General features: G+C 44.7%; 1 protein-coding gene across 1 annotated transcript in view; it reads left to right on the top strand.

Moving 5' to 3' along the window:
* nol6 (nucleolar protein 6 (RNA-associated)) overlaps window positions 1–17,263 on the top strand; it is a 37,817-nt gene that overhangs the window by 12,946 nt on the left and 7,608 nt on the right. Inside the window, exons 17-20 of the mRNA XM_063195017.1 lie at window positions 3,204–3,321; window positions 9,371–9,525; window positions 11,618–11,781; window positions 14,319–14,471. Of these exons, the coding sequence (XP_063051087.1) occupies window positions 3,204–3,321; window positions 9,371–9,525; window positions 11,618–11,781; window positions 14,319–14,471 (590 nt within the window). The remainder of the gene's footprint in view (window positions 1–3,203; window positions 3,322–9,370; window positions 9,526–11,617; window positions 11,782–14,318; window positions 14,472–17,263) is intronic.

Consider the following 17,263-nt stretch of genomic DNA (forward strand, 5'->3'; position numbering starts at 1 on the left):
TACAAACTAGTGGTGGGCCGTTATCGGCGTTAACGTGCTGCGATAATGTGAGACTCTTATCGCGCGACAAAGAAAATATCGCACGTTAATCTATTCTCAAAATATGGATTTGGGGTTTGGGGCTGTGCCTGTTCGATTGACAGACGCTTTCAGACTGCCCTCCAGTCACTTCGCCTCTCCACCTGTTGCTCAGCAGAGCAGACCTACTAAATATGAACAGTGTTTGCATGCTGTAAACATTAATCTCTCTGCCGTGGTAGGTGTTGTTTTAGTGCTTTTTCATAAGTGGTAGACTAGAGAGACGTTATTGTTTGAGGTGAAGCAGACATTATTGTGTACCAGCCCGACATAGCCTACATTTCCTCACGCATTGCATGGAACAGAAACATCAGTCCTGTTCCAGAAATCTTGTCTGTGCCATAATTGCAAAACATTCCGTGTGATAAACATTTTGAAGATTGTCAAACTGAAACTGTCGATATCCACTCTCGCTGAATGTTTGTGTTATGATCGCGCATTTGCGACTCATGTCAGACGGTAATACACCTCGCGGTTGTTGCGCTTGATATAGCCAACCTCGCGGTCGTCGCGCTTGACTTTTTTTTTTGCAAACTGAATTCATTTGGAGTTGTAACTCCGCTGGCATTCTAACGCAGATAACAACTGTCAGGTTTAGGCCAAATCGATGTGGTCCAGTGCTTTAGGGTCTAGAACTAGCTCTAGGAATCTATTGGCCTGGCTCTGACTTTGCTGTACCTGCTGCGCAGCTCCTCCCTCTCTAAAGGAGCCGCTGCCCTTTTTAACAGTCAGTGGCAGATTCATTCATTCTCTCTCTCTCTCTCTCTCTCTCTCTCTCTCTCTCTCTCTCTCTCTCTCTCTCTCTCTCTCTCTCTCTCTCTCTCTCTCTGCATTAGAAATGCTGAATTGTTGAGGTCATTTTGTTAAAATGTCTAAATGTTTGATAGACTAGATTTATCTGTATTTGCCTCTACAATTTATAGCACTGTTCATTTTGAAATGTCAGTATATTATGACTGTAAATGCTTCCTAACATATTCGAAACACTTTTCAAATATTGCAGTGATTTTTTTTTTTCATCACCAAATATCAACCATTTTTTTGATGATGAGATGCATTTTGCAAAAAAAGGAGATGAGCTCTGGTCTAATGCACCATCTGTTTCCTCATTATTTCGCTAGTGTGCCTATTTTGAACGAGCCATTTTGATATAGATTAATCTAGATTAATTTCATAATTACAGTGAGATTAATCTAGATTAAAAAAAATAATCTATGCCCACCCCTAATACAAACACAAACGTCATGCAGCCTCACTCACCAAGTCTTGGCTATGTAGGCTACAAGTTTGTTTTAGGTTAGGAGTCATGACCCAGTCATTCGTGGATGGGTTTGGTCATTCTAAACAGGGATATCAGAGGCTCACTGTGTCCTCTAATACTGTACACACACTCACATACTGTACAGGTCACTAAAGTTCAACACACACACACACACACACACACACACACACACACACACACACACACACACACACACACACACACACACACACACACACGACACATACACACACACACACACACACACACACACACACACACACACACACACACACACACACACACAAAAGAAACACACACAAAAGAAACACACACACACACACACACAAGAAACACACACAAGACACACACAGGGATAGATTCCTGTTAAATATAGTGCAATAGTCTGTGGCAATTGTGCAAGTCTCTATTTCTAATTATCTCTTCGAGTTCAAGTCTCTGTAATTACATGTGTATCAGATTACTATGCAAGTTTGAAGAAGGCCAAGAAGTTTGTGGTACAAATCCGTGTGAGTGCGTGCGTGCGTACATATGTGTGTGTGTGTTTGAAGAGGCAAAGGTTTTTGTGGTACTTGGCCTCAAATCAGTTCAGATTCAAACCAGAAACCTAAGTCTCCCCACAAAGCATACAGCCACACAGCCACACAGGTGTGTGTGTGCGTGTATTTACTCCCGACTAGCTAGTCCACTTCGTAGGCGTAACCATAGTGACCAACAGAAATGTCTTATCCTAAGAGGAGAGAGAGGCTCCACTCAAACCGATTCTCTGGCTTAGAGCCCCTTGAATGTTATTGAATGTGATGATTTCTGGTGCAGAATATACAGTACAGTAGTAGATGACGTGTGTCTGTGTGTCTGTGTGTCTGTGCATGTTTCGTAAGTGACCTGTATGTGTGTGAGTGCACAATGTGTATGTCTGTAAGAGAGTTTGTTTTTGCAGTGTTGTTGATGTCCAAGAACATTTTATCAATAGCCCCATTATCCCCCCCTCCCCCTCTCCAAACTAATCACTGATGGCTGTGGTCAATGGAATTACATGGTGAAGTATGCTCATTCCACTCCAATATGCAACATATGCATACCCGTACTCCCATTGTTCACCACAAGGAGGTGAAGCATGCATTCTTTGGCAGCATATTGAGATTGATTGATTGTACATAATATATTGTGTGAAATGCACACACACACCCTAATGAATTACATTGAATAACCCTGAAGACATGAACTTCAGCTAAGGGGTCAAAACGGCAAGTTGCAAAGGAAGTGCAGTTGCTCACAGCTTAGTTGCTTTGACTAAGATGACCTGGGTGAACTAGAGTCTAACGCGCACACACACACACACACACAAACACACAGACAAACACGCACACGAAAAATAACATTGGGTACCAACAAGGCTTCTCCCAAACCTGTGCTCATAATCACATCAAGGTCAATTCATTTGCCTCCACCTTGGGGTGGGCGATATGACGATATTAAATCATGAATCGTGAAATCAAGTACAAGATTGTCTCCAAAGTGGAGAAATCGTATACGTAGATCTCCATGCAGTGAGGATGTTTACTATCAGTATCAGAGTGATGCCTACTTGCTTAGTGTTGTTGTCTTTTATTCTTTACATTATTGTATTCCCATTGTGCACTTCATGAGTGTCATCGGCGTGTTTACATTGAATTCATTGCTAATTACAAATTGGAAGTATATAAAATGGCCTTTTTATTTTCTTTTCTTTATTTTTTTGATGGAAGATCGTGATAAATCGGAATCAAGATTTTATGTTACAAAATCGTGATATGTTTTAGCCATATCGCCCACCCCCTACCTCCATCTGTCCATGCCCCAGGTGCTGCCCCCTGTCCCCTACAAGCTGAACTACAAGCAGTTTGATCGGGAGAAGAGGACCAGAGCTCTGCTGCCCCAGATGGGAAGTCCCTGCCCTGCCTACATCACACCCATCAAAGGTGAGCCACTGACGGCCAGACGATCAGTAGTGAACAAGGCCGACAGGCGGACAACAGATGCGTCCCTCTATGCCAGTTCCAACTATGCCATTCCCCCCCCCCCCCCCCCCCCCCCCCCCCCCCCCCCCCCCCCACCCCCCCCCCCCTCCCCCAAACGCCCCCCTGGCCTCCTCCTAGCCTGTCAATGCCCCCCGAGGATGTACTTTTTGTTTATTGGTCATCATGGACACTCCAAATACTGTGGCAGGCAGCAACGCAGCAAAATGGCGAGACATGGCTTTATTTTTTGCAGTTAAGGGTATAATAAGCTTATCATCATCATTATTGGATTTGGAAAAGAACCATAGGCTATGATTTGAAATTTCACATAGCCTAGATGAAGTGACATTTATTAGGCCTAACAACCTTTAGTATCACGCCATTTCAGCAGTATGTGCATGTGGGAAAGAATCTAAACATCGACAAATAATAAATAAATAAAACCGTTTGGGTGAATCATGCGCTTATGGACTTTTTTTCAATACCAGCTTCACCGTCAAGGCACAAAGCAGTGAAACTCAATTACCCAGAATGCTGCACGTGAGCTCTCTACCCGGGTGATTCTGGAAAACAAACATGGCGGCAACTCGCTTTACTACCTTAATAATGTGTTAATCCGACGCTAGATTTCTTAACTGATGAAAATCGAAGGCAGAAATCAACATTGTAGTGTCTAAATATGAGGTCGATTGGTCTATTTGTGGCGTACATCACGATCGGCTGAGTTGTTGGCCTCACGTTTGTCAGTTAGCCTGTGGCTAGGCTACTTTTCGCCAACGTTAGCATCCGGTTAGAAAGGCTATGCTTGCACGCATTCGCTCCGGTCCAAAATGGCAAGTCTGCCGCCTTGTGGCCACATGAAGGAACAATTGAAGGAATGCGTTTCAGACACAATTGAAGGAATGCGTTTCAGACGGACGGACGGACGGACGGACAGACAGACCCTCTTATAGAGATGCTGGGACGCATCTAAACAAGGCCGACAGGCGGACAACAGATGCGTCCCTCTATGCCAGTTCCAACTATGCCATTTTCCCCCCCAAACGCCCCCCTGGCCTCCTCCTAGCCTGTCAACGCCCCCCGAGGATGTACTTTTTGTTTATTGGTCATCATGGACACTCCAAATATTGTGGCAGGCAGCAAGGCAGCAAAATGGCGAGACATGGCTTTATTTTTTGCAGTTTAGGGTATAATAAGCTTATCATCATTCTTGGATTTGGAAAAGAACCATAGGCTATGATTTGAAATTTCACATAGCCTAGATGAAGTAGGCTACATTACATTACCAGTCATTTATTAGGCCTAACAACCTTTAGTATCACGCCATTTCAGCATTATGTGCATGTGGGAAAGAATCTAAACTTCGACAAATAATACATAAATAAAACCGTTTGGGTGAATCATGCGCTTATGGGTTGACCCTTTAGGTGAATTATGGACTTTTTTTTCAATACCAGCTTCACCGTCAAGGCACAAAGCAGTGAACTTCCGTGCCAGAGTTTATCAAATGCACACGACTGCAAAGCAATTACGAAAGACGCGTTCTCTCCTGTACTCTCTCTGAGCGCAACGAAAAGCACCATTGCCCTTCCAAATGGCAGTTGGTTTGATTTTTTAAACTCACTGCAGCATTATTTTTAAAAACACGCAATTTTGTGCATTAATAACGTGAAACTCAATTACCCAGAATGCTTAGAAAGCCTAGATGAAGTGAACAATACAAATTACCAGACATTTATTAGGCCTAACAACCTTTAGTATCACGCCATTTCAGCAGTATGTGCATGTGGGAAAGAATCTAAACATCGACAAATAATAAATAAATAAAACCGTTTGGGTGAATCATGCGCTTATGGACTTTTTTTCAATACCAGCTTCACCGTCAAGGCACAAAGCAGTGAAACTCAATTACCCAGAATGCTGCACGTGAGCTCTCTACCCGGGTGATTCTGGAAAACAAACATGGCGGCAACTCGCTTTACTACCTTAATAATGTGTTAATCCGACGCTAGATTTCTTAACTGATGAAAATCGAAGGCAGAAATCAACATTGTAGTGTCTAAATATGAGGTCGATTGGTCTATTTGTGGCGTACATCACGATCGGCTGAGTTGTTGGCCTCTCGTTTGTCAGTTAGCCTGTGGCTAGGCTACTTTTCGCCAACGTTAGCATCCGGTTTAGTATAGAAAGGCTATGCTTGCACGCATTCGCTCCGTAGTCTGCCGCCTTGTGGCCACAGGAAGGAACAATTTAAAGAAAGCGTTTCAGACGGACAACAATTGAATGAAAGCGTTTCAGACGGACGGAAATGTAATGAAAGCGTTTCAGACGGACGGACGGACAGACAGACCCTGTTATAGAGATGCTGGACGCATCTAAAAACACATATAAAACATACCCCACATATTCAACTCCCGGGTGATCACGTGACCCCCCCATTGTAGTTGTAATCAATTGTTTTCAATAATCAATAACTCAATAAGTCTTTGGATGTCCACCGTCTTGGCCTCTGCACAACTCTGTTCACAGGCCCCACTTGATGTGACTGAGGCGGGCAGCTATTTAGACTCGCCGGCATCCTGGGCCCCATATGTAAATGCACATCGTCTTGCTGTGCCTAATTTAGGCTGAAAGACATTTACCTCAGACTCGTTAGTGCCCGGGCCCCATGTTAATGTATGTGGCCAGACGAGTATTTACATATGTGGAGCACAGTGGGATGTAAACAGTACACGGTTCGAATCCCCCTCGAGCTCTAATTTGAATTGTTTGTAAATGTTTGGGTGGGTTTGTTTCTGAGGAAAATGCTCCAAAATGTTCCTACTTGCATAAAATATCCTTTCAAACTAATGTCTACCGAAAGCAATGCAATACAGTGTTATTATTCCCTCAGGCACGCATATGCATAGCAATCTTTAAAATCTATGATCTTGATATCTGAGAGAGATATATATACGTAACTAGAGTGTTGGTGCAGTAGTGTACTAAAATCAAGAGTTTATGTACATAAGGCCAAGGACATGCTTGCTGTGCCTAAAACTATGAATGCAACCCTGTGCGACGGAGTACCCATACTTGCTTCAGGACAGCCATAGCTCTTCGTTCGATACTGGAGGTATCATCGAGGGGGCAGACATTAATGTTTTCTTCCACCATTGTGGGGACCATTGTGCAGGGGCAGCTGTGGCCTAGTGGTTAGAGAGTTGGTCTTTCAATCTAGGGGTTGCAGGTTCGAATCCCCCCTGACCTCTCCCTACATCTCCATCCATGGCTGAAGTGCCCTTGAGCATGGCACCTAACCCCACACTGCTCCAGGGACTATAACCAATACCCTGAAAAATAATAACTGAAAGTCGCTTCAAATAAATGAAACCGTCAGCAAAGTGTAATGTAATGTAAGGTAATTGTTTGGCTGTACCAATGAATCTGTAACCAAGAACGGTTGGCTGGGTGATACTCTGTAGCTAGTTGGCAATTGCAAGGGCAAATGAAAAAATGAATGGATTTCAGTGGAACTTCTAAAACTAACTTGGCTACAATATTTTTTTCTAGTTTTTTTTTTTGCCTTGAAATATTGATATTAGATTCGAAATTAGTCATACAAATAACTAATTTGAGTATAATTATACTGTATCCTGATTCAGCAAACTGTATTTGAGACCGAATCACATTAGCAGAATGCTATCCAGTACATGTCAAAACCTTCTGTCCTGGTGAGAAAACTAAACCCCCCAAAAACTTGACAATACTCCTCTTGCATAAACAACCATAGTTTTTAACAGGAAATTTGTATTTAGCAGGCTGATCTGGTGACTGAAAATTGGAGTAAAAAATACTTGTGCCCTTTTGACCCCATACTGGTTTCCTGGTCATCACTTGCCCGCATTGCATCATTTTTGAGGGAGCAATAGGGGCCAATGGGAGTGACCCGGTTTTCTCAATGTAAGAAATGAGTCACCCAGAAATCCATATACATCAGCAATATATGCTGTACGTATTGCTGATGCATACGGCTCTTTTGAACATTGCCAAGTGTGTGTGTGTCATTGCTGAAATATTCTCAGGAAGCAGAGAGGTCGTGTAGGAAGGCGTGCTTGGCCACTAAGGCCACATTGCCTACATACGTCACTGCTGTTCTCAGGAATCTAAAAAGCAGTGAGACACTAATCAAAAGGCATGCGCCCAAGATCAAGCAAACATCTGTGCTGCCTAAACTTGTTGTGAAATCATGCTCAGATTATGTACAGTATATGGAATAGAACTGAATTGTGTGTCTTGTGTTGTCACTGAACACAAGTACCAGTGCCACCATGTGAAATCATACATGCTTATAATGACATCGAAAGCATGTCACTCAGCTGTGCAACATATGTGCACGTTATTTATAGCATCGATAATATTACATAACATTTAACTGGTGCTTTTATCCAAAACATTTAAGTCATTGAGGAACAGGGTATTCATGGCAAACTCTTGAACGATGTGGCATTGGATGCCTTACTCAAAGGCACTTAAGCCAGGGGGGTATTCGGACAGTATGGGATTCAAACCTGACACCATGCAATTCCAAGCCAGATTCCCTAACCATTAGGCTATGTCTTTTTTACTATATAAAAACTCAAGCAGTGATTCCCGTGACCACCCATCATCAATCATCTAGACTGGGAATTCCTATGCTGTGTTGTGCGCTCGTTCCGATCTGAAGGACAGCATGAAAACCCTCATTGAAATCTTCGCCTGAGTTTTGGCATCCCAACTGCCGAATGGGGAGGGAGGGCAAAAGCATTATTACTGAAATGGAAGCTTGCAGTTTGTTTACAGAGCTTCCATGCTTCCATGCCAAGCTTTCCCTCAAGCTTAAGATAGTTTTGAAATGGTTTAGTTAGACTTCCCCTACGCAAGAGGGAAGAGGTAAGCGAGGGATTCGAACCAGTAACCCTCTGATCTTAAGACCACCTCCCTAACCATTAGGCCACGGCTGCCCCACGTTAGACCACGGCTGCCCCTCATGCATCCCATAGGCATCCAATAGGAAGCCCACCTCAATCCTACAACCACGTGCTGAAGAGGATTGTTTCTTTCCACGTCAATCTCTAAAAGCATCCTGCATAGTTATGCAGTTCTTAAAGGGGTATGCCACTATTTTGGGGCTTAATACAGTTAAAATCGTTGGCCAGGGTTTATAAAGGTGGTAAAGTGTCTTATTTTTCATGTAAGGCGTTGTCTTGCTTTAAGACAAGTTAAAAGATATCAGAAGTGTCTCAATGTAACCTTAAAGTTCTCATGCCTGTCAATGCTTGTACCAGTCAAAAGTGCTGGTCTGCCCACGGGCAAATGTTTTTCTTAAACAAGTGTAGTCTCATCCTTTGCAGATCTTAAGCAATGCTTAGTGTTTTCAGGCAAATAGATTGCTTCAATAAATACGATACGTGTCCCAAAAAAGCCCACACCTCACACACCCTCTAATATGTCTCTGGACCACACAATAGCGGTGGCATTTGTTTCAACAAGCTTCTGCAGTGTCATAAGATTAAATTCCATCCAGTGTTGCAAGAATTGCTTTGATGATGGTATTGTCTGACCGCTGTGCAAAGCTATCCCTAGTCCATCCCAACAGCTCTCAATGGAGATGGGTCTGGACTCTGTGGTGGACAATTCATGTGTGTGAATGATGGCTCATGCTTCCTGAACATTAGAATATTAGACTGTGTGATGTTATTTTTTGCATCCAGGTAGTGTATGTTTGGGATATTTGCGAGAAAATACCAAATCAGGAAAACAGCTGGAAATAAGTCAGAAATTAGGGAGCTTCCTAAAAACGGGAGGGTTGACGGGTATAAATTATGGACACCAGAACTTGGAGCGATGATTACAAATACAAACTTGCACAATTGCCACAGACTATTGCACTACAGAATCTGCTGTGTGTGTGCGTGCGTGCATGTTTGTGTGTGTGTGCATTCTTTTACGGGTATATGTGTGTGTGTTTGTACATGTGTGTTGTGTGCAGTGATCTGCCACATGGAGGGCAGTGGCAAGTGGCCCCATGACGCGCTGGCCATCCGCCACATCAAGGCTGCCTTCCACATCCGCCTGGCAGAGGTCCTCAAGAAGACCCACGACTATCCCTGTCACCCCACACCCACGCACCTGGACGTCTGGAAGGTATAAGCCTCTGCTGTGTGTGCGTGCGTGCGTGCGTGCGTGCCAGCCAATATCAGTGTCGCACGACTACTTTCACCCCACACCCAAACACCTGACTATCTAGAACAGTGGTTCTCAACTGGAACAGTCTTGGGACCCACCATTTTCCACTCTCATTCGGTCGCGACCCAATTTTTTTCAAGTCTATTCAATGCAATTCTCAAAATGACTGGTTGCAGGCTATCTATCTCGCATTAAAGATGGCCTCTCAACGTCATTTGATTAATACTGCTGTGTTCCCCATTGTTATTGAATGTGTTACGCGTTGGTCCTGTTTTAAAAAACGTTCTGGTTGCTTTGTTTCAAGCCGTTTTTGCAAGCCAGTAAGGTGGCTTGTGGAGAAACGAGAGGGTGTTCCGTGTTTCTCGTGGAAATGCGTCTCTTATTGGCTCAATCCTCCTGCTCTCGTGGAAATGCGTCTCTGATTGGCTCAGTCCTCCTGTTCTTGGAGAGATTGTAATGGGAAACAGAGTCGCCATTTTCCCGGGTGGTACTGCACTATAGGGGCGCCAACGGAGGCGTGCATGCTCCATTCAGGGCTGTGCTCTTTCGACAGCGACCCCTAGGCAAGGTGCAGGCACGGAGCAACCAGAGTGGGCTTGCTGTATGGATGAGACTTTGTGCTGTGTGTGTACCTGAGAGTAGCAACCAGCTGATAGCTAAGCTAAGCTAGATTTCGGGCCACCAGACGTTGCTTGTATTGAAAACAAGCAGAAAAACATTACTCGACATGTTTTTAGAAAAATGGGTCGACATAAACCTTTGTGGGCAACGCCTTCTTTCGATGTGACGAAACACAGAAAGGCTTTCGTGATTCGCTCGTTTCTCTGCATTATTAATGTAAATTGGGAAACACCGGGAAACACAGCCAGGCGAGGTGACGCACCGCTATGAGAGCCTTGCAAGTGAGTTTAACTTGGGGTGACCGTCCGATCTTCAAAAGGAGTGAGTAAAACTGTGTTTTATCGGAAGTTGGCCTTTAACATTCAGATGACAGAATGACAACAGATGACACAGAGTTCACTGGCCTATCAAAATAAAATTGTAAATTGTTGCAGGAAAAGTTGGATTTTTTTTTTTTTAGAATTACGGTTTTTTTACACCAAGGCTCCGCGACCCACCCATGACCCTTCTGCGACCCACTTTTTGGGTCGCGACCCACCAGTTGAGAAACACTGATCTAGAAAGTGTAGTCTGTTACCTGTGTCTTGATTCTGTCTGTCTGTCTGTCTTTCTGTCTGTCTGTCTGTTTGTCTGTCTGTCTCCCTGTCTCCTCTTTCAGTGTGTATGCGTCTGTCTGAAGTGGACCCCTGTTGTTTTACTGAAGGTGTTACTAGTGCAAGTGGTTCTAGTTAGTGTGGTTCCAGTTAGCTGCGTAGGCATGTGCTGTGTTGTGTTTGTGTTTTGCTGTGTTTTGCCGTGACGTAATCCACCTCAGTGAATCATGAGGTGCTCAGCAGGTGTGTACTTGTTTGTTTACAAGTGAGGTGTTCAAATGCTATCAGACACTAGTGTTTATTTTGCCCTATGGACCGGTGAACAGCTGTGTGTGTGTGTGTGTGTGTGTTTGTGTGCGTGTGCGTGTGCGTGCGTGTGCGTGTGCGTGTGTGCGCATGCTTGTCTGTTCTGGCCAGCCAAGTGGAAAACAAGTGTATGTGTATATGTGTGCGTGAACTATGAACGTCAAACCTGGGACAGATGGTGTGTTTATATTCTGACTAATCAATTGTTGGCTAGAAGCCTGTGCGTCTGCGTGCACACGTTGCGTCGCTATGTGTACACGTGTCTGTGTCTGTCTGTGTGTCTTTGTCTGTCTGTGTCTGTGTATATCTACACCGCATTCCACATTATTACGCAAATGCCATTTTTCGCTGTTTCCCCAAAATGATCAATACAAATGACAGTCGTCATAATTTTCAAGTCATCAGCCATAAGAGTACAATTAAAATGTTTTTTAATGAACCTTCTAATGATAACTGTATTTTTTCTTTGTTTATAAACAACAAAAAAACATGTATTCATTGGTGTGTGTATCTATGCGTGTTTTGTCCAGGACGGCTATGCGTTCCGCATCCAGGTGGCGTACCACCGCGAGCCCCAGGTGCTGCGGGAGCTGCTCTCCCCAGACGGGATGCTCCTGAGCAGGGACAACCCGCAGGCCCAGGCCCTGGAGATGGAGACCCAGCACCGGACACTGCTCACCAGCACACTGCATGGGTACGTAGTCACACACACAGACAGACAGAGACACACGCACAGACACACGCACGCACAGACACACGCACGCACAGACACACGCACGCACAGACACACGCACGCACAGACACACACACACACACACACACACACACACACACACACACACACACACACACATACACACAGCTCAGTGACACTGCCTCAGACTGTTGACATGCATTCCTTCCCGCAGCTAAGCCGCCACTTGCACAAGACCTCCGGCTGAATCCATGCATGAACACCAACCCCACAGAGACGGCATGTCATGTCGCATAACTCATGGCCTCTTTATCTCTCTCCCGGTGGTTTTGCGTGTGTTATCTCTTCTGTCTGTCTAAGTCCTTTACGGTGTACATAAACCGCCAGCCTGACTCACACATTTCCTCTTCCTATGGCGAGTCGTGGGTTCGATTGTGAAGGGTGCTCCCAATGCACTCTGTATTATTCAGTGCCCACCAATAATGAGTAAAACGCCTTTGAAAAGTAACATTTAGAACAATATTTCAATAAACACACAAGCTATTTCCACAATTTGCATGGAGTAATTTTACTACAACATCTGTGAAGCACAGAAAAGTACATTTTCATAAAAAATGGAAAAATCTAATTTATTATAATTAAAGTTATATAATTAAACTTACTTTTCTGGGTATGCTTCACAGATGTATTGAACTTGCTCTATTCACCAATTTTTATGTAACAAAGTGAGGACCTGCCTTGGACCTGCCTTGTGACATCTGGCTGCATTTCTACACGCTAGGGCGTTTTGGTATTATGAGAAGAACATTACCGTATTTTCGGGACCAAAAGACGCACTGGGTTAAAAGACGCACCACCAAGGACCATGACTTTTTTCACAGACAAGACGCACTGCGTCATAGGACGCACTTCATAACTAATGTCATAATTTCATAACTAATGCTGTTGTTGTTAGGAATGCACAAAAAATAACATGCGTGGCCGAATACACGCAATATCAAACGTTGCCGAATATCACTAGCGTTTTCGAGCAGTTTCTTAAAGTATGACATGAAGCCAACATTAAATTGTACGCATGTTCTTTGAAAGAAAACAAATGTTTAAACACATTTAATGTAGGCTATTCAGCAAAAGATTCATAGAACATTGAAAAAGAATCGCCTGGTATTTCAGGAGTCGCGACCCTCATCTCTCCTCGAGATCTGCTCCGTGTCTCTCCCTCCCCTCCCTCCCTCCCACACACACACGCGCAGGCACAGCGTCGGCCACCCGTGCCCTTTTTTTAACAGGAGTAGCCTACTTTTCAGTGCAATCCTGGCTGGAAAAAACATTGTTGCCCATTCATCCATGACGAAGACACTTAGGCAGTCATGAAATAGTGGTAGTGTTGTCGCACAATAGCAAACATCTTTCTCTGACGTGACGATGCATTTTCGCGGAACTTCTGAACTCCGCTTTCATAAACCTACCCGACGGTTGTTGTCTGATCTTTTTTCAATGTTCGCTAATGTTTGAAATTTAACTATAGGGTCTGTGCGTAGGCACAGTAGCTTTCTGATAAGAATCACTGGTGTGCCGATCGCAAAGGATGTTGAAGTGTAGAGTCTTGCAACTTGTTTCAGTCAAGGACACTGAAATACCAGTCAACGGCCCTTCCACGCTTTTCACATGCTTTACTGCAATAACGTCTTGCGAATGCATGCAACCATGCACACAACTATGTCAACGAGAGCGCGTACGCCATCATAACTCTGCATCGAGCAAATAATATGCAACAGCTTGCAATGCGCGCACGAGAGAGAGAGAGAGAGAGAGAGAGAGGCGTCATTCTGAACAGGTGCCATTGTAACCTGGCTACTGTACACAGCCTGCCCCGCGACGCTCTTGATTACTGGTATAGGCTACCCAGAAGAAGCCTATTTTTTCATAACGTGCAGACCCGATTCCCCCCCAAAGTCGTTCTAAAATATCGACAGAGTCTCGCGGCCATGATTTTTTTCACACATTGGACGCACTGGCTTATTAGACGCTCTGGCAGTTTTTGACAATATTTTATGATTTTATATGCGTCTTATGGTCCGGAAAATACGGTATGTGTCTTTTTTTAAATGATATTTTTGGTCTTTTTGACTTAATTTATGATAGTACTGTGCAGATGGTGACAGGAAGCGAGTTGGGAGGTAGAGAGACGGGTAAGGGTTGGCAAAGGACGCGGGCCGGGAATGGAGCCCGGGTCGGCTGCATAGCAAACGAGTGCCTTACCATATGCGCCACGGTAGGGCCAGAATCATATGTCTTTTAAATGTGTAATATCGACCAAGCCTTTGCAATAGATTTCCCTCTACATTTGTGCTGTGACCGGTTGCAGTCTGGTTACCATTGTTTATCTCTTTATCTTTGACATTACAGCTTCCATCAGCAGCACCCCCCGGCTGGCCAAGCGGTGGCTGAGTGGACACCCTGCTCACTGCCAAGTTACAGTTTATTTGTTTGTTAGTTTGTTTTTGTTGTTTATGTGTTTATCTGTGTCCTTTCAGGCTGCAGCAGCAGCACCCGTGTTTCGGTGCGGTGTGTCGCCTGGCCAAGCGGTGGCTGGCTGCCCAGCTGCTGAGCTCGGAGCTGGGGGAGGACGCGGCGGACCTGCTGGTGGCACACCTCTTCACACACCCTGCACCACACACGCCACCCAGGTGGGTACAGTACACACACACACACACACACACACACACACACACACACACACACACACACACACACACACACACACACACACACACACACACACACACACACACACTTTGGCCTGCTGGTGGCATACCTCTTCTTCATGTGCCCTGCCCACAACAATGCCCCCAGGGTTAGCACGCACTCTCACTCACACACACTCTCACTTGCGCTGTGGATCTGCTTGTGTCATGCATGACCGGCATCCTGCCTGAAGACCACTGGAGGTGGTACATTGTCAGGTGGTATGTGGCCTGTGTGTTACACTTAAAGGTCTGTTTAGACTCCTCCTTCAGTTGGGGGACACGTACTGTCAGCGGGGAGGGGCAGCGGCAGACAATTCAGCCTGGGAGAAATATACGTTGATCGCGGCAAGAGTTTTTTGCGGCGCTAAAAGAGGGGGCGTGGTGACTATTTGGGTACTTGATCTGCCGCTGCCCCCCGCAGACAGTGCGTGTCCTCCAACTGAAAGACGAGTCTAAACCAGGCGTCAGATCTCTGGTCAATAATGCACACTGTTGACAAATGATGTTAAGCTGTCAGAACGCTAGACATAATAGATTGACGTTTTTAGAACCCCCCTGGTCTTCTCGCAGCACCGGCTGTAGTATTGGCCCATGGCTGCCCCCAGACCTCACAAGCTACCCAGAGTTCTTAGTGGTGTGAGGATTGCATGTGGCGTTTGTGGAGGTATGCAATGCATCTTGCGGCCAACCCCGGCTCCCTCTCAAGTCCCCTCAACAACAGGCAGGGCTGTAAACATGAAAAGGGCACTGGCACACCAAGCATGTGGTTACGCTAAGCTAAGTTAAGGTAGTTCCCTGCAGTTCCCCACAGACAACAATGATGATGATGTACGCTATGTTTCATGCCAGGCACACAGTCTGTATAGTCAACCTTGTGTAATGTAATGTACCTTGAATTTCTTTTTTTGCTTTTCTGTTCCACTGCTAGTCCACCTTGTCAGTTGTAGATTTAAGTTAGCCTGATTATCATCGACTTTCAAATCTCTTCGAGACTTGGTCTGACCAAGAGCATAACAATTAGCGTTTCCCAAACTGCATGGTTCAAAAGGCCTCTTCCCTGGACTGTTGGAGCTGCTCAAAGTTGATTGCTTCCTGACAAAGTGGGAGGAGTTCCCGATTTTTTCTGGAGCTCAGAAACGATATTTGTATTGCTCCTGGCCTGACTAGAAGCAACGCCGGAGTTGTTGCGTCACTAGGAAGGCGCTGCTTGGCTAGATTTTAGTTGTCATCATCATTGACCTTCCAGTCTCTTCCTGTCATAATGTCAAGAAACTGTTTTGTTTTTTTAAAGGGTTTGCATGCAATGTCGGTCTGTGGATTTTGGTTCTTTGTTGTTGTTGTTGTTATTACAGTATTTCATTTTTGTTTGTGAAATAATCATTTCTTTAGAAGTGTCAGGGGTTTGTCACGGTTGTTATGTGAGAAGAGGCAGGCCTGGCTTATTCCAAGTGCTCAGCATAACAAATGGCCATTTGTTGTTGATGAGAAGTGATTGTAACCACTCCCCCAAGATGGTGGGGGGCTTACTCATTGCCTCTGTCTCCGCATGAAGCGCCTCCGGTCTCACTGTCACAACTCATGCTCTCTCTCTCTGTGTGTCACATTGTCATTGTGGTCTGTGTTTTGACTGAGTGTGTGAGTGTGTGCATGTGTGTGAGTGTGTGCGTGCCTGAGTGTGTGCATGCCTGTGTGCATGAGTGTGTGCGTACATGAGTCCGTGCGTGCGTGAAAGTGGGTGTGCGTGCGTGAAAGTGGGTGTGCGTACGTAAGTGTGTATGTGAGTGTGTTGCGTGTGTGCGTGCATGCATGTGTGTGGTTGTGATTCATTCTCGTCTGTGTGTTTCTGTCGTCTTTCTCAGGGTGTCATCCGTCTCCTCTGTGTCTGTCTTCCACTGGCTGTCTGTGCCGCCATTGATTTATTAGCACTCGAGCAAAAAGTGGAAAGGGTGACTGAGTGGGATCATGGGACATCCTTACTGTACTTAGTAGAAGTATTTAACAAAAAAAAACCTTTTTAAATAGTGCCTTTATGGCCCTACCATGGTGCATATGGTAGGGCACTCATTTGCTATGTGTCCGACCCAGGTTCAATTCCCGGCCCGGGTCCTTTGGCAACCCTTCAGGAGACAGGCTCTTTCTCCCAACTCGCTTCCCGTCACCATCTGCACTCTACTATCATGAATAAAGTCAAAAAGACCAAGAAATATATCTTTAAATAGTGCCTTGATTTGTAGATAGGACACTGAATATCATGACAGGAAGAGAGTAGGAGAGAGATGGGGTAGGGTTCGTAAAATAATGCTGCTAATGTTGGACTAAAGTTATTCTCTCTCTGTCATAAATTCTGTGTTGCATCAATGAACTATTCAAAAAAGGAAACAAAAAGGACAGGGACAAAGGATGTAGTGTAGGTGTAGGACACCCAAACTTTCCAAGGGTTAAAGCTATAGAGCCCGCAGCTGTTTGAAGTATGTAGTCGGTTTACAGACTGTATAGCTGATATTGAGAGAAGTGCATTTTGTAGCATAGATATGCTACAAGCCTCAGAAAATAATGCGCATTTCATTATTATACCTTGAAAACACTGTACAATTCGTTTATGCTGACGTGAGGCTCTGTATAGTATATGCGCGTTTTACACGTAGGCATATTGCATATATGTGTAGTTTGTCGTTTGCTTAACTTAACTCATTGGCTGCCTTGGCCGTCGAATGACGTCATTTCAAATAGTG

This window comes from Engraulis encrasicolus, chromosome 3, assembly GCF_034702125.1.
Source record: "Engraulis encrasicolus isolate BLACKSEA-1 chromosome 3, IST_EnEncr_1.0, whole genome shotgun sequence".
In the NCBI taxonomy this organism is placed as follows: Eukaryota; Metazoa; Chordata; class Actinopteri; order Clupeiformes; family Engraulidae; genus Engraulis; species Engraulis encrasicolus.